Consider the following 26433-nt stretch of genomic DNA (forward strand, 5'->3'; position numbering starts at 1 on the left):
TAGCCCTGCTCCTGCCCCACACTCCGCCCCCCCTTTCTAGCCTCGGTCCTGCCCCCTACATCTCTGCTCCAAGCCCGGGCCCGGACCCGTCGCCTCGACGCCCCACAGCAGAGCCCTGCGGCGGCGTCCGTCGGCCTCTCACACTTTGTTTACCTCCGGCGAGCGACCACGGGAGGGGGAGGGGACTCACGACCGCCGCTGCCCCACAGCCGCCTGGGAAATGTAGTTCCCGGGCGCCTCCCGCTCCCGCAGGAGCGGGCGCCGTGATGCATTGTGGGAAGCGTGTCTCTTCCCGCCTCTCTCCTCCCTTTCGGGGCAGAGCCAGGCGGGCGCCTGGGGTGGCCGTTGGCGGGGCTGTGCGTTCCCGCGCCTGCTGAGGGGAGGCTGGCGCGCTCTGCCCCTTACCGGCCGTCACGTGCTTTAATCCCAGGTTAGTCCGGTGCCAGTGGAAGGGGCCAGCCCCGGCGGGGCCACCCCGCGGACGCGCCTCAGGCAGTCCCGCTTGGAGGCGGGCGAGAAGGTAACCTCCACTGGGGCCTGCGCGCTGCTGAGGCCCTCAACAGGGATGACAGCAGCCAGGGTCTAAACCGGTTTTATTGCACCTTCCTGGCATTGCTTAGCTGCCCCGGCCCGCTACAGGCGGCTGTAGGCAGAAGGGCGGTGCTGACTCTGGCCGGGTTGACTGGTTTTCTTAAAGCATCAGCTCCTGGAGTCCTGGGATTATGTAAGAATCACAACTTGCATTTTTAATTTAAAAAAACACAAGCTTCTAGCCCGTCTCAAGGAGGAGGAAGAGTTTGAAAATGCCCCACCCCTTAAAGTGCCAAAGCTAAAAGGCAAACACAATTTCCCCCAAAGTTATTTTTTTAAAACATTTGTAATTTTTTAAAAGAAAAGGAGTACTTGTGGCACCTTAGAGACTAACCAATTTATTTAAGCATAAGCTTTCGTGAGCTACAGCTTCACTTCATCGGATCCATTAGTCTCTAAGGGTGCCACAAGTACTCCTTTTCTTTTTGCGAATACAGACTAACACGGCTGTTACTCTGAATCCTGTAATTTTTAAGCAAGTCTTATGATGCGGGGGGCGGGTCTGGTACATGAGTGATGTTCATTCACCAAGTAAGAGATCTTCTATCACTTTAGCTTATATTCTAAATAGACAAAAGGGCCACAGAGTAGGAGAAGGGACATACAGATGGGAAACCCAGGCTCAGAGAGTTAAGGCTCTGATCCTGCAAACTGCTCTGAATGGGCAGAGCCTAACAGGGATCCACACAGACAGGGTTATGCTGAAACGAAGCAGCTTGCAAGATAGAGGTTTACGTGACATGTCACACAGGGAGCCTCTGTCAGGGCCAGAAACTGAACATAGTTCTTCTTGTGCGTTGGGAAATGTGACTAAGAATCACCAACTCATTTCACATAGTCCACATGACAAACACCGGACACGGGTGACTTTCAGACAACCGTGTCCCTGCCCTTAAAAACACTCCCAAGTGTTCCACATTAGTAGGCCAACTGCTATAACACCACTAAAACAGAGGGTACAAAAAGTGGGTTCAGAATGCTACTAAATCAGAATGGTAGCATTTTACATCTGCTTTGGACAGCTCTGAAATACTACAAGGTACAAGACAGTGAAGAATCAGGCCTAGAGTGGTTGATCTAGTATTTTATAATAAGAGGAACTTAGAGTTGAACCAAAAATGCAGGACCCCTGTAGGGTTGTTTTTCATTTGTGGTGGTGGTGTTTTTTAATAGCCCTTTTCTTCATACTCTTCAGCTTCCCTGCTACTTAGGTACAGAACAGGTTTAGCACACGTGTCTGTGTGTCAGGATATATCAGGGTTCTAGCCACAGCTCTGATATGACTGGCTTGCTGCATGACATTGGTAAACTGGTTGCTCCGTCCCTCATTCCCATTTGCAAAATAGGGGCAAGGGACCTTGCCTACCTCATATAGCTCTGAGAGGCTTAGTTCTTTGATATGTGTAAAGTGCTTTGAGATCAACATGTAAAAGGTGACACAGAAGAGCAAAGTAGCACTACATAATGCTATTACAGTGTTTTGTACATTTGAAGCACTATACATATGCTAAGTAATAGCAGTGTTAAACCGTGGAGAGAGTCACTGGTGCACAGGCTCTGCAGTCCATTCTCTATTATTCTCAGTGCCCTTAAAAATATATATTTTAGTGTTCCCTTTTTTGTAAACAGTGACAAACGATCATGGTAAGTGTGCAGGACTTGAAACTTTGCCAGCATCTTTTAAGGTTACTGTGGGGGAGCTTGAAACTTGCTAATGACAATGTGTAACGCCAGCCTTAGAAGTTGGACAAAGACCCAAAATGAAAGACATGGCACAGAGCAGATGCAGTATTGCCAACCCCAAATGTCCAAAAGTCATCAGTTTGACCCCCTCCCCATTAGAATGGCGTAAAAATCATGTTGTTGTTTTTAACTTGGCTTATTTGCTTTCTGATTTCTGAGCATTTAGGATGCATCTAAGTTAAATTTTCAAGCATTTCTCCGCAACCATGGGGGCCAGAAACTTATTTTTTAAAATGAAAGCTGAGATTGTCACCTAATGAATTATCTCCAGGAGCAGGCTCTTTAAACAAAACATCCCAAGACTCTCAATAAAAATTAAAAAAAAGTTGTCAACAATGAAGATGAGAGAATGTGAAATAATGTGGGTTTAGTTTCTTTACCCTCATTTGGCTCTTTTGCCATTTCACAGATTTTTAAAATAAGACAAATTTTGATTCTTTTTATTAGTCTTCTGCTTTTTGAGGTCAGATTTTCAAGCTTTCCTCCACAACTGGGAGGCCTTTCATTTTTTAAATGAAAGCTGAGATTCTCACATCATTGCTTGACTCCAGGAGCTGGGGCTATAACAAAAACAGCGAATATCATGAGAGTTAGCAAAATGGTTTTCACCCGTCAACCTTACTGAGCTAGGGAATGCCACTTTTTGCTTATTATATTGCTCCTTTCTAAATCTATAACCTCCAAATAAATCTAGCAAAATCTAAAGGGGAAAAGGCTCTTTGTGTCACTGTTAAATGACTTTGAAATAGCCTTTTGCCTCAGGTCAAATATAGTATTAATTCAATATTTATAGGGTCCCTACATCAGGTGATTACATCGTCGACCTCACAAGCTGATGACCTCAATGATCTAACTATTTATTATATGACCCTCTACTGCATGACCAAATTTGCATATAGTGCTAAGATATAAATGGGGGCAGGGGTGGTTAGATAAGATTTTAAAAACAAATTAAGGAGTTTTTAAACAATATTACTCTTTTTTTAAAAAGTGTCTCACTGTATCAAATAATTCAGCATCTTGATTCTTGGTTGTCTAAACATTTCTAGGAGAATTTTCCCCATACCATTTTGCATTGGTTTAGTGCCCTCAGAGCTCCTCTGATCACCACTTCAGCTCGTTGCTGGTAGGACCCTTAAGAAACAAATAATGCCCAGTTTCACCTTCTGTGGCCCTGATCCTGAAATCTGTTCGATTAATCTGAATTCCTATATCCATGCAAAATTCATTAGGGTTCCACACAAATGCAGGAGTTGTCCTACACTGGTCTGATTGCAGGACTTGGGCCTTTATCATTATTCACTCTGAGCAGCTTTTCAGCTTGCCCAAGGTGGGACTTACAGTTGGATTAAAATGAGGGAGCCAGCAGTGGGTTGCAAAGAGAGTGCTGTGGCATGTGTGGACACAAACTTCTCTCTCAATCACCTGAAATGCACATTCCACAAAGTGGGAGCAAAGACAAAATAAGAGAAACAAAAGAGTGCAGTAGTGTGATCAAACAATTGCGGGGGAGATTGTACATAGAGCTATGTGGGATCAGTTCTTGGACCTGAACATTGACTATAGACTCAGTGTCATGAGTCAGTATTTCTAATGCTAATAATTTAAATTAACCTGAGAGAAAGACCACAGAAGGTCTGTGCACGGTAAAGGTAAATTTGGGGCTAAAAACACAGGACATCCTTCAGAACGAGGAGCATTCGAGAAGTATGCAAGCTGTGTTACAGCAGCATTTGAAGAGTATTTCAGCTGTCATCTCAAGGCCTACTGTGGGTAGGGTCAGTCTGCAAAATGCCAGATTTGTACGAGATGGAGACAAATGTGGGTGGGAAATGAATGACATGAGGCAGCTTCCTTGAGAGGGTTAGGGCTGCTTGATGTCATATACATTGATGCCAACTAAAAATCCAAAGTCAAATTAAAATGTAGTCAAGCAATACACTTGCAAAGCTGGGGAGCGGAAGAGGAAAGGGTTATTTTAGGGGACAGTGAGAACATTTCATTTAGTGGCTCAGGATGATCTCTAAGTACAGTTTTCTAGTTGTAAGTGCTTGCTGCTTGGCATCTCCTCTGGCAGCTGTGATTCATTTTCATTGTGTTCTGCAGCTTCACCCTTTAGAAAGGGGCTTTTTACATTTTATTAAATGGCACTTCGGCAGCCCTCCATTTCCAGCCTTAATAATGGATTTGTTCTTCTCCCTGATGGCCTTTCCCTCCTCCTTAGCAACAATTTGAATCCAAGAAGAAATCTGCAGTGCAGGAATCAGTTAATATTTATATCTGAAATGCTGCCTTACTATTTTAACTAAGTGGAATAGATGTGGTTTATAGTAATAATACTTAATACTTTGAACTAATCTAGAACCTTTCATGAGGGAATCTCTTAGGGCTTTACAATAAATAATTAATTAAGCTTCACAAGATCCCATGGCTTTAGATTTTCTTCTCCCCATTTTACAGATGGGTAAACTGAGGCACGGAAGGATTACATGATTTACTCAAGGTCACACACTCATCCACACTCATGAACCGTGATACCCGATCCCTGGCTCTAACCACCAGACCCCAGGCCCTAGAAAATACAGTACTTTGCAAACCTGAAATAAATCTTAAACATGGGCTATTATTTTTCGGTTAAAATCAATTGGTGTTCCATCCCTGCCCTGAATATTTTTTTATTTTATTAACCCCTTCTCTCCCAATAGTTATTGCAATCTCCAGAAAGACCACAGAAATGGCAATATTATATATGTACATATCTCGTTTGCCACAGCTGACATACAACAACTATTCCTTTGTATTTTAACAATACATATTCTGCAGGGGCAAAGGAGCAATATTTGAAGCTCCTAACAATCCTCTGCAATTTTTAATCCTGCCTTTCAAGCATTATATTAGAACCACCACCCTTGTGACCAAGGAGGAGTGGACAAGATCCAGAGGGGTGACCAGTGATCAATAGGGCTTGAACACAAAATGTTTGAGGGGCTTAGCTCTGTAGCACTTACAGCTCTTGGTGGCCTGCAGAACAAGAGGCTAGGAGGACTAACATCCAATTCTCTTGCATGCCACTGAGGACCGGAACTACAAAGTCACCACTCTTTTATTGATAGTTTTAAACACTGCATGAGGCAGAATTTCTCTCACCTGACTGGAGGACTTTCCAAGCACAGCCTGCCACCTGCATCCTCTAGTTGTTGCAGTGCATTCAATAAAAGACTTACGGTGCCCTTAAAATATGGTTTGTGTTTCCACTCTTGAACATTCTCTTGCAAGGTATGACACAAACACCTTCACCTATACCAGATCTTTTTGAACCCCATCTCAAAAGAGGATTGAGTCTCCTCTGGGTTACACTACTTGTGATACACTGTCCCTCCAACAGGCTAAAGTTGTAAAGAGATAAAAAATAACGCTGTTGGACCTAAACATGAAATCTAATTCTGTACAGCTTGACTGGAAAAGGCAGAAAGGCTCAGCTCCTCAAAGGTTGATTTCTGTGGAAGTTAGGAGCCTAAATACCTTTGAGGATCCAGGCCAAAGCGTCAATAGGACATCTCACAGCAGGTCAGCAAGAAAAAAACGAAAGCCAGATAGACTTTTCAGCTGCCACTTTCGAGTAGATTGGAGAATGATACTTTGCTTTGTTTTCAGACTTGCACTCCTCCACAGGTTATTCTAATCCAAGATGAGTCCATGACTTCGGTCAAGTCACTTGATTGTCTTGTGCCTTGATTGATCCAACTGCAAAGCTAGGTAAGAGCAGGATCTTGCTTAAAAAAGGATGTTAAATCCAAGAAGAGAAAGCCTAACGTAAGATGCAAGAAAGCTAACCTCTCTGAATATGGGTAAATAGGGCATTTCTTCAGAGGTTCTCAAAGTGCTTTACCCTTGAGAAGTATGATCAATTTGCGGTGGTCTTCTTGGTTTAGGATTTTATCTTTGAGTGCCCTATTGTATTTCTCCTGCTGTAGCCTCCTTGTGAGCTTTGTTACGAGGCCCAGACAGAGTGAGGCACAGTAATCCAACCTGGAGGTGACCAATGCATAAATCACTGTGGCCAGATCAAAATCTGGGAGGAATGGATGGAGCTTCCTTGCTAGCTGGCTGGAAGAAGAGCTCTGTACTACTCCATTGACTATATTGCTTTAAGTCAGACGTGGGCAAACTACAGCCTGCGGGCCACATCTGGTTCGTGGGACCCTCCTGCCTGGCTCCTGAGCTCCTGGCCTGGGAGGCTAGCCCCCGGCCCCTCCCCCGCAGCCTCAGCATGCCATGCCGCCGGCACAATGCTCTGGGCGGCGGGGCTGCAGAGCCGCAGCCTGACCTGGTGCTCTGGGCGGCGCAGCTGAAGCGTCGCCAGCCACCGGTGCTCCAGACAGCGTGGCCAGGGGGCAGGGAGGATTGGATAGAGGGCAGGGGAGTTCGGGGGTGTGTTTAGGGGTTGGGGCAGTCAGAGGGCAGGGAACAAGAGGGTTGGATGGGGCAGGGGTTCCGGGGCGGGGGCAGTCAGGAATGAAACGGGGGATTGGATGGGGCAGCAGGGGGATGCGGGGGTTGTAAGGGAACAGGGAGCAGGGGGTGGTAGATGGGGCAGGAGTCCCAGGGGAGCCATCAGGGGGCAAGAAGCAGGGGGGTCGGATAGGAGGCGGGGAGCCAGGCCACGCCTGGCTGTTTGGAGAGACACAGCCTCCCCTAACGGGCCCTCCATACAATTTTGGCCCTCAGTCCAAAAGGTTTGCCCACTCCTGCTTTAAGCTCTAAGACCACATTCACTGCCGTTGATCCATATGTAAAGCTCTCATTGATTCAATGGGAGTTGTGCACACAGTGAAATTAAAAATTCTATCTTTGCTAAGTACAGCTTGGCAATACATATTGCATCGTTACCTCTGTATGGTAAAAAGAGTAACAGCCAATGGAAGAAGTTGCATTGAAAGGATGCTGTTGACTCACCTTCAGGGATCAGTATTCTTCTACCTTAGAAATTACTGTTCAATAGCTAGGGACAATTCTGAGGTCACTTGTTAGCCACTCCTAGCGTGCAAGGTCACTAAACATAGATAGCAACTGAAAGCCAGGATTCTAGTAAGTTGTAGTTATTTTCTGCCAGAGGATAAAGTCAACTGTCTCATGAATGAATACCTCTGCTAGGCATCCAAACAAGGACATTAGTGTCCCAAGAAATTGTTCATTTGCACTCCAGCCTTTGAAAAGGAGCTGGGCAACAGGTGGCCATTTGTGTAATAAGCATGGTACATACTGTGTTCTGTACCTATTACATATGTGGATATTACATCAGATGAGGTCATTGCATGCTTGTGCGGCTCCTATTGACATCAGGAAGAGTCCCATGTGTACATGCTAGTGCAGAGCAGGGCCCATGTTGTTTAACACAGATCATTTTAATTTACTCTACATCCTTCTAACAGTCTTTTTATTCCACAATCCAGAGGAGTTATTGCCTCAGTCTTTCAGCCACTTTTGGGTGCTGCAATTTATTTCCAGTTGTCACTGTCTTTAACGTAGAATTCCAGAGTTTACAGTATGCCAACAGGATTGCCCTCAGGAGACCTCTGATTTCTAAAAATAGCCATTGGCATTTTTCACAGGAGGTTTTTGCCCCTTTCAAACCAGGGTTAATTTTCTGGGATAGGAACAAAAAGAAAAGGAGCACTTGTGGCACTTTAGAGACTAACCAATTTATTTGAGCATAAGCTTTCGTGAGCTACAGCTCACTTCATAGGAACAGGTCATCTTGAAACCCATACCGAGATGTGTTGGCCCTGAGGTTTTGGTGGTGGTGTAGCGAGAACTATGCCAAACAGCCAGTCAGCAGTGCAACTCATTTCCCGAAGCCCAGTTGGAAAAATAACAGCTCAATTATATTCACTAGCTCTAATACAGTGTATTAAATGGAGAAACAGATCTTTCTAATGAAGCAATAGCACACCCAGACATGGCTGCCTCGTGCACATTGTTTTGTGGAGCGTTAAGAACTTTGATAAGGTAAAGTGAATTTAACCACTGTAAGGGATTTTAATGCTGGTGACAGGTTCTGGACTGTGGAGCTCTCTGGTTAGCCCAAGAACATGTGCAGCTCAGGTAGTGGTGATGCCAACATCTCTATAGTGCTCCATGGACACCTCATCTCTGACCTAGAAGGATCATCAATAGGAATAAACAGGCAGTACAGTCTCCATGTGGCCCATTCGATCCTTGACTCCTCTGCTATTAATCACCATGGTGATGGTGTCCGCGATTATAAACATGTCTAGGGGGAACTGCAGAGAAACCATCAACTCATTTCTCATAGGCCAGTGAACTGCTAGCACACTACCAACCTGCCCTACAGGTGAAAGGCTCCATACCCTTGAATTATTAATCCCCTGTGAAGAAAGTTTGTGACAGTGTTTTAAATCCGTGTAATGATTAGTTAAGCATCAATTAGCTTGGTATGTCAGGCAGGGAACATATGTTGACAGAGAAGAATAGCTGGCAAACTTGATCTTGCTACTGCTGAGGTCATCTTCCTGACTCGGTGCTCTGACTATACTACCTTCTATTAAACTCCCTCCATTGGCTTCCCTTCTTCCACTGCAGACACAAACTTCTTGTCCTTGTCTTATTACTTTCAGAGCCCTTCACAATTTAGTCTTCTCTTATCTGCCCTGTAATCTTAATTGTGAGGTTAACTCCTGCCCTTCACTCTGCCCATGATGCCAGCCTCCATCACCTGCCTCTCCACCTCTCCCACAAGCACCATCACGCTTTCTTCCCATCCACATGAGGAAAATTCCCAGCAAAATCTATAAAGCCACCACCTTACCCTCCTTCATGCACTCCTCAAAATGCACCTCTGCAGTAATGCATAGAGAAAACTGCCACTTGATAACAGCTAGGCAGGAGGTGAGTTGTGATTGTTGCTCCTGGCTGGCTAAGAATTCCTATTATTTTTTGTTATCCCATCTCCTTCACTCACTCCAGTCTGTTTGTTTGTCTCATCTATCTGCTATGCCTTATCTTTTAGTGGGTAGCCTCTTTGGGGCAGGGACTGTCACTCTATATGTTTATACAGCACCTAACACAACAGGGCTGTACCTGGTTGTCCTTTAAAGGCTAGCATAATATAACCATTAAATAATAACAATCTGATCAAAAAGAGTGGGAGAGGTCCAGTGACATCAGCACAATGCAGGGAAGGGGAGACATGTTGATGTTTATTACCTTGAATTTTGCTGCAATAGCCATCATTAGCATCACACTTTCTGCTCTTTTCACCTATCCTATTGCTGGTTGGTGCATTTAGCCTGTGAAGATACATGAGCAGACATCACCAATGCCTTTGTCATCTGGTCAGCAAAGGGTACACAGAGTAATAGTTCCTGCTTTGGCAGGCTAAAGGGCATAGGATCATTTTGGTACAATAATCTGAGCTGAGACCATAAATCTCTGTCCAATAAGACTGAGAATATACTTTTAAATACATCTCTTCCCTCTACACCGTTAGTACACTAGGGTCTGTAATGCTGAGAGATCGTCTCCTAATTCAGATAGCCTTTTTCTTTGTTTGAGAGCAACACACTAACTGCACAATCCATCTGTTTTATGACAGTCGTATTTTGAACTGCAAATAGAATACAGCACAGGGTTGTTGCAGTTTTTTGAATAATGAACCATTTGTTGAAAGGGAGTTTAGGCCTGAAATTTAGATAGTCTAAATATAAAAAATTGAAAGTTTTTGCAAAACCTACCACTAGTAGTAGAAATATTTTCATGATTATTAATATTATGGCAAATTTCAGTGAAAACAGAGGGTTTTTTCCTTCGGTTGGTTTGTGTTTGTTTTTTGTCTGGATATAAATATTCCCCATCAGGTTCCTCAAACCTAAGTCCTCCAGTTTTGTGTCAAGATGGTGCTTGAGAGAGTGAAACTGACCTGTCTATTTTCATGTTCCCAGCTGAGTGAAATGCAGAAACTAAACAAGGAAATTGGTAAGAATTATAAAAATGGGGAGGGAGGAGAGGAAAATAAACACCCCAACCACTAGGTGTTATGAGCCACAAGGGTAAGGAAATCTCTGTTTTAAAAATATATAATTTTGACAGTGTCCCTTTAAGATAGATCCTAGATTTTGTTATTATTTTTTGAAAAACAGCAGTAGTAGATTTGATTCCCATAATAGTCATGGTCAGGGTTTTTTACATAAGGAAATAGTTTTTTGCAAGGTACTGTGTAGGTTTTCTCTACTCGATATCTAGATTGTTTATATATTCAGATGTCTTGTCATTTGTAGAGACATATTGCAAAATAATTATTGACGTAAAGAAATAAGTGATTTTAGCTATTTAAAATATGAATATGCACTTTGTTCTTTCATTTATTATTAGCAAAACCATATTTTAGCACTTAGAAGCTGTAGCTTTCAATTAATGCCCCCTGTGGCTTTGACAGAAAGGCAGCTTCTCTGAAACATGATCACTTTCTTTTGCAGCTTGTATGGATAAAGCTCTGCCTACTAAACAATGGCATCCTATATTAAAAACTGCATGGCAAATGTGCAGCTGCTCAATGACAGTGACTGCTAATAAGAGCAGCCTTCTCAACGAAGATATACGGTAATTAATTTGTATAGTGCCATTCACAAACATTGTAATGGGCTTCACAAAATTAAAACAAACAGAAAGCACAGCAAAGTGCTGCAAGCATTTCGTAAAGAGGTGGGACACTTTAGTTTTGATTCTTAAAGTGATGATCGTGTCCAGGTGCACCGTTGCGGGGGGACAGGCAACTTTAACCATGATTCCAAGGGCTACTTAGACACCCAAAAACTAGGTTTTTTGCTGATGATAACTTAGAAATTAACTGACATGAGCATTGTATCTAATTCCTATATAAGGAAAGGAAAATATATACAAACACCAATTAAAGCCATATTTTAAATCCATATGTAAGTTTAGAACAATCAGGAGATAATAAAGCAAGATATTCCCAAGCCTTGAGGTATCAGTTTTGGGGCATTGCTGCAGATATCAGAAACCTAAGTTTGATACTTTGTATATTACCTTTAGTAGAGATAAATAAAATCTGCTTACTTTCTCTAACAGACACACTCTGTGTTACTGCCATTATATACTCTGTTTTAATCAATTGTTTTTCATTCCACTAAAAACATATTTACTTATATTAAAATTAAGTTATGTTTTTTCCTCTTTTATTAAGAACGGAAATTTATTTATTATTTTGGCATGTATGTTTACCAATCACAACCATGTATGTGACTCACTGACATTTAATTCCATCATTACTATTAGTATCAGACTTGGAACCACGTTTATTTTTGTGGAATTATTTTAAGTTATTTTACAGATATAACTACATATACAAATTTGAAAATAAGCAACCATCTGCACGGTGTCTAAAGTTATGTTTACTAGATGATTTTTTTAAAACTGGCACTGCTAAGGTGAGTACAAGCTAAATTTACATTCTAGAAGGATACTATTATTTGACTGTACCATTTTAAATAAATGAGCAACAAAGCACAATATGGTAATAAAAGTAATAATGATAATTACTCCATCCAGGACAGGTCAGGCATTTTAGAACTCACTATTCAAAGAATTAAATTTAAGCATAAGATGGAAATAAAATTATGAAATGGACAGACCAGTCAGAAAAATAACAGTACTGTAATCTCTAACGAACTTTGAAAGACTACAATTACATTGCGCATTTTGACAGGTAGTACCAAGTAACAACACCACCACCTATATGTATGTGTTGGGGGTGTGTCAGAGAGACTGTGTATGTGAAGGGGGGGGAATGCATGAGGGAGATTGTGTATGTGTCAGCACACTGTCTCTTTAAGCTGAGTTCTCAGGCGGGAGAAAGCTTGTTCAGTACAGCAGCCCCCTCCCCCCGAACACCCACTCCTGGGCCCGAGGCACCGACCAACGCAGACAGGCTCCCTATCCCCCCAGCCCAGCTCATTGGAGACTAAGTACAGGGGAGGGGGACGGGGACTCTACACAGGGATCAGGAGGCAGGCTCCTGGTCAGAGCAGCTTGGCCAGCAGCAGCTGAGGGGGGCAGCTGCTGCAGACAGCTCATGGGGGCGGCATCTTCCCTCCTGCAGTAAACTTCACGCAAATGTATGAAATTTAGGGGGAGGGTGGGGCAACTGCCCCCTCTGCCCTCCCTAAATGGCGCTCCTGATCATGTTTGACAAGACAGGAAAAGAATCCCACCAGATGGGTGCTCTGTTTTTCTCTCTCTGCAAAAAATCTTAACTAGTTCACTCTCCCCTCTCCATAAAATGCATCTAACGGAAGTACAAGAGCATCGTGCATTTGAGGAAGAACCATTTGCACGCACACGGTGCATAAACATGATCTGTTGCACAAGCAGCATAAAAGGACGCAGGCCAGCTGTACCACAAAAGGCCTTTCGTCACCTGTTTTATACTACCATAAAGATCTTGACGGTCCTAATCCGCTGCACAGAAGAGGATGGGACTGGGATACACCTTGGCAGGCACCTATCGTTCCCTTGTTATAACAAAACCCACTTTAACTTAGCGAGCAATACAATGTCCAGCGTTGTCCCTGCCACTTTAAGCAGGGACTATGACATCATCTGACTACAACTCCCAGCAAGTACCCTGCTCTGCTGCTGGTGCCACCCACTAAACTCCAGGCTCAGCAACGCGTGACGTCAAGGAGGACACAGGCGCTTCCCATTGGCAGAGGGGCCCGCCAGAACCACGCCTGTTAAGTTCGGTCAAGTCCAGTCAGATGAGGAGTTTGTCTCCATGTGGAAACCATGTGGCTCCGATTGGAAGGAGGAGCCTAGGATCAACTGATGATGGGAGCAGGCTGTAATTCAGGCTGGGAGACAGAGTGCACCTGGGGCAGCGGCAGTAGAATGGATTGTGGCCTCGCCCTCAAAAGAAACTTTGGAAGAGGGGTAGGACAAGAAGGGACACAGTCAAGTAGTTGAGGTCCAATATTTATGTCTTGTTAAAAAATAATAAAGCCTCCTGCATAGAAATATTGTCACCCAACTTAGAAAAAATATACACATATGTTTCAATGATCATAGACTTTGGTGTAGATGTAAACATTTCCCTGGGAGCCCTGCAACCCCAAACATTCGCTGCACTGGACTAGTGCATCAGGAACAAACAGTGAAACTGGCCAGCCTCGTTTTATTGTCCAAACTAAGTAGACAGCGCAAAGAGTGAGACAGCAGCAGAAAAAAATGTAAAGGAAACAATTCACTCTCTTTTCATCATCTGAGGCATTATTGACACACAAAGGGTAGTTGCTTTGGGTTTTCTTCAATCATATGTACTGATTGCAGTTGTAAATACAGACAGGATTTTTGTGTGTATTTTTAAAAAATATTAATTTGATAATGTTCCCTTTAAAAAGAATGGCTCCTGACTGTTTTAAAAGAAGAACTTTTTGCAAACTGTTAGCTGCATATTAGGATGTTAAGCAAGCCAATTCCCCATAGCATGCAGAATACATTTAATTCTTTAATGCAGGCTTTATCTGCAGAGATACCTTCTCCCCCTCCAGAGAGGTGTTAGGGATGGAGGTGGGATCTTCTGGCTGCAGTTTAACATTTAATATTTCAAATGCATAATACTAGATAATTCCTATAGCCCTTCAGGAGATGCACCAGATCTCTCAGCAGACAGCGGCTGTAACAATATTTTGCATGGTCTCATGCCAGAGAGAGAGATAGAGACCAGAGAAAGACTATCATCAGAGGGGAATTCTGTGGCTTCAATTGTGTCTCAAGTCCATATTTCTGAATCCTAGTTACACAAATCTATTGATCCTTCTTCAGTCTGTGCCTCTCCCATTACTCTCTGACAGTCATAACAAAATGAAGAAAGAGGAATAACTAAAACAGGGTCAAAAATAAGTGTCTGGGTGGATATTTAGTGTGTGTTGTAGAGAACTGCAGGCAATTTGCCCTGATTCAGAGATTGGGAGGCAGGTCTGATCCAGTTATTCTAGTTACTTGCACTACCACCTGCGCTAATGAAATGAGGTGACCAATAAAGTGATTAACCTCGCTCTAGCCAAGTCCTTTATAGTGACATCCACCTCGCACATTTTTCTACTGGCTACTTGGCTAGTTTTGCTTCTTGCCTACGTGACTGTCCCCATGCGTAGGGGAGAGAGAAAGAAAAACAAGGACGTGTCACTCAGTTAACTACACTATTCTTCCCCACTTTGGTGACTCCCCTAAACTGGGGAAACGGCCCTGGATCAGTATAAGACCCCTTGTTTTGGGAGACGAAACTGATTTTGTATGTGGACCCCTTCCCCCCCCCCCCGAACTACTTCCATTGATGCCAAGGCATTAGCTAACATTGATTCCATTGACTGATTCCAGCATCAAGCTTCCATTGATTCCGAGGTATTAGCCCCTTTTTTTAAAAAGCCCTATTACACCATCCTTTTAGGAAACAATTCTCTATTTACACACACACTTCCCCCACTCCCTATAAAAGAGTCTGCGATCAACAAAGGCTTGGCTGATATAATTGCAATTGAAACATACAAAGATCATTTTTTCTGGGGAGACGGGGATACTTTATCTAAGGAACATTTCCTCGAGCCAAACAATCCCCCCCTTAAATACAGATCAACAACTTAATTCGGCAGGGACCTAGGTTTGGATTAGGACTTTGGGGGTGTGTGTGTTTTTTTATTGCGGAGGCTGACACGGTGCATCTGATCATTTATTTTCTTCCTTCGCTGACCTTCAGTGTTGTGAGGCTAGATTAAACACCAGCTAGGCTATTTATTTCCTGCTGTTATTGTCTATTGGTTGTGCTCAGAGACGTTGCAAACGTATGAATCGTTCTGGATTATTTATTTTTTGCTGACGAGTACACTACCCAAGGTGGTGGCGGTGGAAATCCCTTACTACATATAATTACCACCCCCCCCCCCAGTAATTTGTTATTCGGTTCAGACTGCTTTAAAAAAATCTGGAAAAGGAAAATAAAAGCGTTCGCTTAGCTTTAGGGGAGAGTCGAAATATGCACAAGATATTTAATTAAGCTCTCGAACTGTTTATAATTTGGTTCCCTGCTTGATCATAAAGTTTGCTTCAAACTGCTCCCCCCTCCCCCGTTCAAAGTCCATTTTTGATGCATTTTACACTTGTCTTTGTATTTACTGGACTATGGTTGGGATGAAAACATGCGTCTCTCTCTCTCCCTCTATATAGACACACATACACAAAATATTGAGGGCCAGTGTTCTTGGGTCTCTTAAAAACAAATAAAAACAAACAAACAAACAAATTAACTTTAGCCTAAACACATGATTTTAAATTAAGAAACTTGGTGCATTTTTTTAATGGTTGGCCCCCGGCCCCTCCGAATATCACTGTCTGGTTGTCATGAAACTAACAGTTTAGTCTCGTCTGGCAGTCAGAGCCCAAGTAGCTTTCTCTCTTTGTTACATCTTCATACGCATTTTCTGTTGTCATCAAACATTCCTGCTCTTTTCCTCTTTAAGGAAAAACAGAAGGGGGAAGGGAACCAAACCAAAACTTACTTTTATTCTCCTTCTCGATTTTCTCCAAGTAGCTGGCTGCTTCTAGCAAGATCTGCACATTCTGCAGGAAAGTGTTGATCTTTTCCATGGAGTCCCCACTACTGTTGAAAATATCACTGAATGGGCACCTGGACATTGCTGCTGCTGGCATTTCTTGCTGCTGATCTAAAGAAGAATCCAAAACATCACCCTCGCATTTCAGTTCTTTCCTCGGCCGGCCACGTTTCCCCATTGCTTTTGGAAATTCAAACTTTAAAATTTAAAGCTCTTTCCCCGACTTCTCTTGTTCCACTGTCCTTGTTGCAGTTTGTGTGTGTGTGTGTGTGAGAGAGAGAGATTGAATGAATCAAGGGACCTCCTGACTTTGAGACTCCGCTGTGGTCCTAGTGCTAGTTGAGTTCTAAACAATAAAGGGGAATGAAAAGAGTGACTTGATTTTATTTTAATTTGAACTGCTCTTCACTCGCCGTTTAAGTTCATAGCAATTTTGCTTGGGCAGATAGTAAGTACATCATCAGGCCCTGTAAATTCAGGCTAGACTACACAATGTTAATCACGCTTCGCGGGGGGGGGGGGGGGGAGGGGAGGGAAGATGTTGGATGGAGTGAATTTAGAATACCTTGTAGTTTGACTATGGAAGATTAAAAACTACTGCCTTGTGCTTTTTCTCAGTCCTACATATTCTGGGTTCACCTTTCAACTGCAAAGTTGTTTTTTCTGCCCAGTGAAAAAGTTTCACTATATAAACCTCTGAGATTTTCAGCTACCATCTCATACAATTATAATAAAGAGAGGAAATATTTTCCCTACTGGGCCAGCTATATACAGCACTTTATACATTCTGATGAAACCTACAGAAAACAGACCCTCCCAGTTGCTTCTGCTCTTTGTATGGATACTAAAGGTTACCACCTTTGTCTTGTCTTTTGGGGCAGGGACTGACTCTTACTATGTCTTCATACAGTGTTCAGCACACTGGTACTCTGGTCTCAGCTGGCACCTCCAGCGTCCTGTTACTATGCTACATACCAACTGTGTATTTTCCATCCCAGAGTTGCCTGCACTCTAGTGGTGTTTGTATGGTGACTAGCACAATATGGCCCCAATCCGTCAGTGGCTTCTTCGTGCTATTGCAATAAAACTAAAGATTAATAATAATTTACAGTGAGAAGCATGTTGTGATAATAATTTATAGCGAGAAGAATGTTAGACTAGTGTGAAGCATGTTAGGGTGTGCTTTATAAACAAAATGATTCTTAGCTTTAGAACAATGTTTCCATGTGTGCCCTCTCCATTTTACTATTTTTAATCTTGAGGCAATCTGAAAAAATTGTTTGTGAAATTGATCAAAGTATAGAATAGATAGGCAGTGTGCGTGTGGCACCTCCCTTCTTTCTTCCATTGATACCTCTGATACTCTCACACTGTTTTATGTGAGGTTGTGTAGACAAACATCACCTAGAGCCTAAATTGAGAGCACCACATTTGTTAAGTGGGGGAAAGGGTTGTACAGAAGCACACTAGAACAGCTTGGCCTACGTTTTCAAAGCGATTAGTGATCTTGGGTGCCTCTGGTTTTGGGTGTCCAATTTAAGGCCTGCTTTTTAGGTGCTCAGTAGCCAAGATCAGCCTCAACCCATGACAGAATCATTCAAATACTTATGCACCCAGTGGCACTACTGACAGCTGTAGAGCTATCCAGTTTAACTGTAATCTGTACCCTGATAATTTAGGCTCTGATTAGGCAAGGTACTTAAGAACGTGCCTAACTTTACACAAGCCAGTAGTTCCATTGAAGTAATGTGCTTAAAGTTAGACATATGTTTAAGTACCTTGCTGAGAGACTAAGGGAGTTAGTTTTTAAAAGATTTGCTATTACTACATAGTAATGGTTACGTAGAACACTACAGTGTCATTGAAGGGCCATATACAAGTGGACAAAGTACTAGAGAATAGTATATACAATGAAGGTTGTGCGACGGCAGCAGGCACTAGATCTGTGATCTCATAGATCTCGCCCATCTCTTATTTCTATAAATTTATGCATAATATTTACCCAACTTTGTTACTATTATTTATTATTTGTATTACAATAGGATGGACCTGGGTCATGGACCTGGGTCCCATTGTGCTAGGTGCTGTACAAACACAGAACAAAAAGACAGTCTCTGCCCTAAGGAACTCCCAATCTAAGTATAAGACAAAAATGTGGATACAGACAGACAGGGGGCCACAAGGAAACAATGATGCATCAATTACCCTCCTTTAATTCTTTACTAATTAAGTCCCTTATTAGCTGCTCCATTATCTTCCCGGAGATCAGTGTCAGGCCGACAGACCTCTAATTAGCTGAGTCATCCTGTTTATCCTTTTTAAAAATTGGCATAACATTACCTTTCATCCAGTCTTCTGGAGCTTCCCCAGTGCTCCAAGACTTATTGAAAATCAAGATTAATGGTCTACAAAGCTCTTAAGCCAACTCTTTAAAAACTCTTGGATGCAAGTTATCTGGACCTCTGATTTAAACATGTCTAACTTTAGTAGCTTCTGTTTAACATGTTCCAGAGATACTCATGTAATGGAAAGAGTATTACCATCACTATATGATGAGACTAAATAATCTGTTTTTCCCCCAAGTGCAGAACAGAAATATTTATTGAACACTTTTGCATTTTCTGGATTATTAATAATTCTACCATTTCCATCTAGTAGTGGACCAATACCATTGTCAGGATTGTTTTTCTTCCTAATGTATTTTAAAACCTCCCTTTTATTGTCCTTATCTCTGCTAGCCATAGATTTCTTCTTGTGTTCTTTTGCTTCCCTTATCAATTTCATGCAATTTCTGATTTATGTTCATGACTAGCAACTTCTCCCTTCTTCCTTTTGTTATATTTTTTGTAGCTGCCTTCACTTCCCCTCTAAACCTGATCAGCTTTTAACCAGAACGGCCTTCTTCCTCAGTTGTGGGATTTGGCCTTTTTGGGTATCTAATAGGATGCTCTTAAATTATTCCCAATTATCATTCATGCTATGCAGGAAGAAACCGTAAGATTTAGACCCAGTCTGCATGTGAGGATCTAGAGAGAGGTTTGAGTCAAAGATGACACCCGGGCAGGGCTGTCCCTAGCTATTCTGGGGCCCTACGCAGCCCCCCTGTGGGGGAGGGGCAGGCCTCTGCAGGGGGACGAGCTGGCCCCAGGCCACCGTCGGAGGGGCCCAGACCTCCATGGGGGATCAGACACATTCATTATACAGAGCAGGTTTTTCTCAAACTGTGGGCAGTGTCTGCAAGGACCCAGAACTCTTCTTTGTCCTTTGTATTTACTACCTCGAAAAGAAGAAAGTGCTAATGGCTGCTTAGGATTTTGGACCCCCTGTGCACCTGTCCTGGCTCCACTTGCAGTCTCTCCTTGACACCCAGCCAGGGTGCAGGGAGTGAGCAGGGATTCCACTGCAGGGACTCTGCCTGGACATTGGAGGCATCGCTGTGGTGCTGATACTACCCAGCATGTGTGGTGGGTGAGTAATGGCAGTAGCGATGGGTAACCATGGGACCTTGCCAACAGGGGCCATGAATGCAGGGATGGCCACTCAGGCAGAGAAAACCCAGTGGTGGGGATGGGCTGGTGAGGGATGGGGTCTTCAAGGGGAACAGACTGGGGGTGTGGGGGAATGACCAAATAGTGGGATGAGCTGGGGTTGAGGCAGCTCCCCTTAAAGGCCTGTTCTTTATAATCCCATTCAGCCACCCTCCCCAGCATGTGCACCCCAATGGAACCCTGCTCCCCTGTGGGAGGGATTTCTTGGTCACCCTCCAGCTCCAGTTTGGCTCAGTCTCTCCACACCTGGCTAAACTCAGCATAGAGACAAGCTCATCCAGCCTTGTGGGACCTGTGCAGGTAAGTCTTCTACAGCCAGATATACCTTAGTTGTCTAGTGCTTCATTAACAGCTGACCTGTAGGAAAACTGTGTGCTCAGGACATGGGGAAGTGGGGCCTGAGCCCATCTGGTTTGATAAAAATGGGGCTGAATGGTCAAGATTTTGGGGCACCCTGACATAGAAGGACTGAAGAATAAAAAAAATACATATATGTTTGAACCATTGGAGTAATTCTGGGAAGTCTCACAGAAGGAGCACGTGGGGAGAATGATCTGGAGGAGGAAGGAGTAGGCATATAGCACACTGACATCAGGAGTGTGTTACATGCATGGGGGCACTGTGCAAGAAAGCAGAAAGAGACAAGCCCAGGGAAAAGATACTGTAGTGAGAGGACATAAACACTATAACCACAACACAGACGCAAAAAATTGTTAAGGCATGAAGTGTTGCAGCATTGCTAATGCCATGTATTTAAAAATCAGAAGTCAGGACCCCAAAATCACAAGATTGACTTAAAAATCATGACATTTTAAAAAATAATAAATGTTGGGCTTTTTTTATTTGCCTTTTAGTTTCTGAGCTCTCACAAGGACCCTGTTTTCAAGTCTTTCTCCACAGCCATGAGGGCTAGAAACTTCTTTCTTTCTAAAATGAAAGCTGAAATTTGCTTCTCTTGACTCCAGCAGCTGGTATGTTCAGAAAAACACCCAATATTGTGAGACCCACAATACGATCACAAGAGCTGGCAATACTGTGTTGACAGAGCATTTGATCTGCTGCCTAACTGGAACATATCCTGTTCAGAAAGCATATTGCTTCAGCATTACTTATCTGTGCTGGAAGTTCCGGGTCCCTTTGAGCAACAACTTGTGCCATCTGTTTCCCTCCATGTTGTGCAACAGAGGGGAGCGTGCTCCTGAAGATCACAGACTGAGATCAGAGGGCCTGTCTCTCCTCTCAGCGAGGCCAGTTTTACGCCTCTGGACATCAATTAAAATTGGTTGCGCCCAATTTACAGCAGCATAAATGGAAAGAGAACCAAGCTCAATATTTTCAGAACATATCAGGTAAGTGTTAAGTTTCCAGGGGAGAGTCACAATAAATAAAACAACAACATGAAGTGTCTTTGTTCTAACTCTAGACAGTTTAGAAAGTCTAATAGTACAGGACAATATGTTCTTAAGTGCAAATCTAGCGAACACCATGAGATCCAGAAACCCAAGGATTATTGTGTGCCTGTATTGATTTTGAATGGCATGCTTTACTGTTCTGTGATTTTGTTTTTTCATATCCTAGTGCATAATCATGTATAGCGACTGAAAACAAAGCCATCAATTTGAGCAAAAATATTGGACCAGGTCAGTGGCTGGGGTAAACTGTCCTAACTCCACCTGAGGATCTTTCCCAGCATCTGTAGTTGTACTACAGATGTTTTTAATCCAGTTCAACAAATACGTGCATTCCTGCATATAAAGCTCTATTCAGTGCAATGGCAGCGATAGATGTGGTGGTATTTGTTCACTGGGTACTAACATTCAGAACAAGCATTTGTATTTTTTAAAATCATTTCTTCATGGAGGGCCAGGCAGCAGCACTGGTGTCTGAACTCTGTAAAAAAATAGAAAGGCTTGGGCTAGACATGAGCGTGTTTTCTAGCTGGAATAGTAGAAAGCTCCCCCCACTCTTAGCTTCCAGACCTTGGTAGTATTTTTCATTCAAAGAATGAAAGCAAGCATGCAAAGTATTCCATTTAGGAATATTCACTTTGTTCTAACTTCCTGATCCTCACTGATGCCATCTTGGGTGTAAATTGCTGGTATGAAACACAAATCGCAGACTTTGAAGGGAATATTTTAAAGTATGTAATTAAAAATGACTGTGGATTTTCTCTCAGCAGAGGATCTTTGATGCACCTGTTCTCTCTCTCTTAGGAATAATCCCATTCTAATCCTTTTTTAAAATTTCACCTGCCTTTAAAAGTCTGTTGCTGCCCTTTTGAAAGGATGAACCTGTTTTTCTAGTGATAATTACAATGACCATCTGTCAATGGCAGACATTTCACTCCATGCAATAATGATAATATTAAGATGAAAAAAAGAATTGGTTTGGGTTGCTGTGACATCTATTTCCATGTTTTTCTATGAATTAGTATTAATATAGTGATAGAATATTATTACTGCTACTATTATTTTGGAATAAACATCACTCTGATGGTTTACCAACATCAATTTGTGACAGACGTGTGGTGACTGCTAAAGGGCTCAGAAATTCCCTTGACCTTTAAGTGCATGACCTGATCATGCTCCCATTATTATGTGTATTGCAAGAGCATCTAGTCATACACCAGGACCCCACTGATGCTCCCTACCCCAAAGAACTGATCTGTGCATGTAGGAGACCCTGCATATGTGGCCCATACCACTTCAGTACAGAAAGTGGAGGGAAGTGACCTCCGCTGACTCTACGGCAGGTTGAAAGCATTGTTATTGTTTGCTAAGAACAATAGCCAGGATAATAATTTATTTTCTGGGACTTGTTTACACTGTAGCTGCTGCCTTTCCATTTCCAAATTGATCAATGTATTTATTTTATGTTTCTGTTTCCAACAAGAGGTTCTGAGTATGTATACAAAAACTTACGGTCTAGACACAGTGTTCATTGGCAATGTCACACTAAATGAACTCAGGCCTGGATCCTCAAATCCCATTGATTTCATCGCAGCTAGGCCGCTCAGTACCTTTGAGGATCTGGGTCTCAACCTCCATGCCACGTCCTTCGTTGTTAGCATCATCTTTTGCTGACATCCAGTTGTGCTTACCCCTGTACTGAACATGGATGTCAAGTGATGCTCTGGCTCATAGAACTTCCAGACTATGGCCCTTAACGTGCCTGTTGCTGCATGTTTAGGAGACCCCTGTGCACACATGAAGTCCCATTTGATCTCAGTGTGGGTCCATACAGACGCAGGGATCCACTAGCACAGAGTGGATTGCCGGATTGGGGTCTTAATAATCACCCCCCTTCCCGCAAGACATTGAGGGCCAAATCATGACTCTAGTGAAGTTGATGGCAAAATGCCTATTGATTATAATGGGACCAGGAGCAGATGAAACTTACACTGTGCCTTAAATGACAACAGACTTGGGCTCTGACAGACCAGTGGAGGAAATGTATTCCAGAGTCAAGGGGCTTCCACGGAGGGCATCCTGTCCATGGGCCCCAGGCATTCAAACCTAGAGACTATTATTATCAGCAGTGCCACAACTGATGTCTAGAGTCATAGTGGTACATAGAGAGAGTGGGAATTTCCAAGATACTCAGGACCAAGCTGGCCCTTTAAGTCTGTGCAACGCAGCCCACATTAAATCTTGATGACACTGTCTGTTCTACTAACATTACCCCTGCTGTAGTGGTTTACTTATGGAAAAAAGACATTATTAATCAGCTCTTTCCCTTGTTAATATGGAAAGGCTGCTGAACATAAGGTAGGAACAAACAGTAAATCTATGATTTATTTAGAGTTAATAAAAGGTATAGAGAGGTAATGTTTGTACAAGTTTACACCAGTGCTGTCTTCTCTTTTTTCAAAAAAGCACAGATAAAATCCAAATGTTTTCCACCTCTAGTCAGGGGAACACATAAAAGAGCAGCACTATTATCATTTACTTTTCTTCTAAAAGGTATTCAATTTCTTCCAAAACCTTTAGAGATACATTTCCAACTTGGCCTCTAAAGCTGAACCCCCACATTTTGCACAGGCAGCCATTTGGCAGAAGATTGTGGGATTTTAAAGATCCCTTTGGAAATTTGCCATTGAAAGTTGCTCATTAACACATACACCTTAAGCCTTATCTACACTGGAACTTTGCCCCAAATCCAGCAATCGATTGCCACCCACTAATGTGGCTCATTTCCACTTGTGCCAACACACAAGTGTCAACAAGGGAAGGCAGGATTTGCACTGATGGAATTTATCCTGGTAGCAGGCAGGAATAAATTCACGAGGACTAATCACAGGTTTCCTTATTGACACTTGGGGGTTTCCCTCATGCAGTTACATCAGTGGCTGAAATTCCCGGTGTAGGCAAGACTTGAGTAATACTGTACAGAGGGCCAACACAGGCCAATTCAATCCTGCTTAAGCCCTCAAAATATGACTTAAGTGGTGTATAAGCCCTCTGCACAGCAGTGAATTTCATCTATAGATGACAGAACAACTGTTCTGTTACCTGATACTCCTGAAACTTTATTTTATTGGCACACCATGGTTTTCCTTTGTGGTTTCTTGTATCCTTACTTTTTTAGGACCCTACAAGCTCACATCAATTCTATTTTCTCTTTTCTTTAATGCTCAAAATGTCACTCATGGGCATTTCTGGGTAAAGTGAATCAGTCTCTTCACCTGGGATACTTGGTGAGATCAGGAAACTTCTTTTGCAAGCTGTTTTCTGATTCCACCTAAAAAAGAAAAGCAAAGTTTTACTAAAGAATTTAAAGGGAATTTGGGGGATTTTTAGAACTTCATGCAATAATGGGTTTTGACAGCCTGATCCAAAACTCAATGAAGTCTTTGTTGATTTCAGTGGGCTTTAGATCAGATACAGTTCCCAATGACTCATTCAAAATGATATAGGAGTATTTTCATTTTCTTTTCTCTCTGGTGCAAATGCAGCCTGGGCAGAAGTGGGCGCAACTTTACACCCTGTCTGGTCCTATGTCACGAGACGATCTGTAACTTCCACAAAAGCATTTCACTCTAGCGCATGTGATTTACATTCTTCTCTCACCGTAGGAATGTCAGTGCTTTCAAAAATAACTTACAAGCACATAAAGCCCTGGAAAATTAAGTTTGCCTTCCCCCCCACGATCCATCAGCTGTCCTCTACTCTGCCACAACACTGACCTCAGCCCATTGTCTGGAGGAAACTTCTTTTCAGTGAGTGACAGGTAATTCATTCTCCATCATGACTCATTCCTGGGCATTTTGAAGAGCAGAGAAAGATCACCCCCATACTCCAAATTGTTACAATGAACACAGTGGAGAGTGTTAATGTAATGCAAATGATTATCCTCTCAATGCTGGGTGAACTTGAACTGCAGCCCCAGAGGTGAATGGACAGGTCTTTTTCACGTAAACCCATGGGCCTTTTGGATTTTTTGCTTGTAATGTTGATGGGGTCTGTTCCTGCAGCCCTTACTCATGAGATTAGTCCTCACTTGGGTGAGTAGTCCTGGCATCTGGCCGAGTCTACTAGCCCGAGGAAGGTGATTGACATGAAACTCCGAGTGGTTTGCTTTCATTATGTTTCATACAAGCCTGAGTTAGTAGCACACCTGCAGTGAATTGAGTTGTCCTGCAAGAGTAATTAGTCTTTCCTCTATTTAATTGCGAGGTGTATGAGAAATAATTGCCCCTAAGAAATAGTTTCAAAGTACCCCCCTCCTCATACTGACACGTTCAGCCATTCAAATCTGTTTGTGGCACAGATGAATTTGATGCTGGGCTACATTACTGGAGTTTTCATCCCGTTGTAGTTGTACATGAAACCTTAAATTGTTCTTGGTTTGTGTGATTTGTGTACAGTTCAAAACTTACTTGGACCCAGGGGTTGTCTCCAAAAAACAGAAGTGGAGCCCACAAATGTTGGTTGTCATGTCAACTCTGAAACTGTGTTGTCTCAAATCGTGATACAGCTGACGTCTTTGTGAATGGCCAGCTGGGAACTTAAGTTCAACAGAGACAAACACTGAGATTTTGATCCACATCCCCCCAGGACTTTCCTTCTCCATCCCTCCCTCACCACGGAGAACACCACCATCCTCCCAGTTACTCAGGTGTCATCTTGGAAATGGCCCTTTACCCACACATCCAAGTCTTGCCCCTTCGTCCTGCGTAACATTTCTCAGACTTAGCCTTGCCTGTATGGACTGCCAAGGCTCTTGTTCAGGCCTTTGTCCTGTTCCCCTTAACTACTGCAATCCCTTATTTAGCCTTGTAACCAGCCACTTTGCTCCCCTCAGGTCCATTCCAAATGTTGTTATTACATTCAGCTTCCCAGCTCTTTGTACTGACCACCTCACCCCACACTCTGTGTTCCCTCATTCGTTCTGCTTTCAAAGCCTTCCACATTTTGCCCCACCCAACCTATATCTACTAGCTTATTGAGATACCAATCTCTGCCTTCACTCTGCCAGAGAGGGCAGCTTCAATTGCCCACCTGTCCACTTCTCCCTCTAACGCTCCTGCACATGGGGGAAACTCCCCTGCAGTATTGGTAAAGCTGCAACCTCAGTATGTTTTAAATCCCTCCTTGAAACTTACCTCTGTTGTGATGTCCCAAAACCCACTTCTGTCTGGCACAGGTAAAGCATGTGGCAAACTGACCTCTGCTTTTATGATAAATTATTTTTATGACCACCTCATTCACTTAACCCCTCCACCCCCATTTGTCTTGTTTTTGTTCTGACACCTAGATTGTACTCTCTCTGGACTCAGGTACAGTTTTATCTTTATTACTAGTCCTGCCATGCTTTGCACCCTTCAGCCCTGATCCTTGATTGGAGTTGATAGGCACTACTGAAATATAGATAAACAATAATGTGCCTCTTTCCATCCTTAAAGGGAA

General features: G+C 42.9%; 1 protein-coding gene and 1 long non-coding RNA gene across 3 annotated transcripts in view; one reads left to right on the forward strand and one right to left on the reverse strand.

Annotated features, from left to right (window-relative positions):
* The window catches only part of MXI1 (MAX interactor 1, dimerization protein), a 93016-nt gene extending 76794 nt beyond the window's left edge, over positions 1-16222 (reverse strand). The window contains exon 1 of the mRNA XM_077823182.1: positions 15924-16222. Within this exon, the coding sequence (XP_077679308.1) occupies positions 15924-16155 (232 nt within the window). The 5' untranslated portion in view covers positions 16156-16222. The remainder of the gene's footprint in view (positions 1-15923) is intronic.
* On the forward strand, positions 317-24562 carry LOC144268371 (uncharacterized). Of its 2 annotated transcripts, none has more exons than XR_013346733.1 (5): positions 317-430; positions 10830-10953; positions 19267-19445; positions 19672-19825; positions 20380-24562. It is a non-coding gene; the product is annotated as an uncharacterized LOC144268371 (long non-coding RNA). The 2 variants fall into 2 exon arrangements; XR_013346734.1 differs by having other exon boundaries at positions 323-520.
* Positions 24563-26433: the final 1871 nt, after the last annotated feature.

This window comes from Eretmochelys imbricata, chromosome 7 (genome assembly GCF_965152235.1).
Source record: "Eretmochelys imbricata isolate rEreImb1 chromosome 7, rEreImb1.hap1, whole genome shotgun sequence".
Taxonomy (NCBI): Eukaryota; Metazoa; Chordata; order Testudines; family Cheloniidae; genus Eretmochelys; species Eretmochelys imbricata.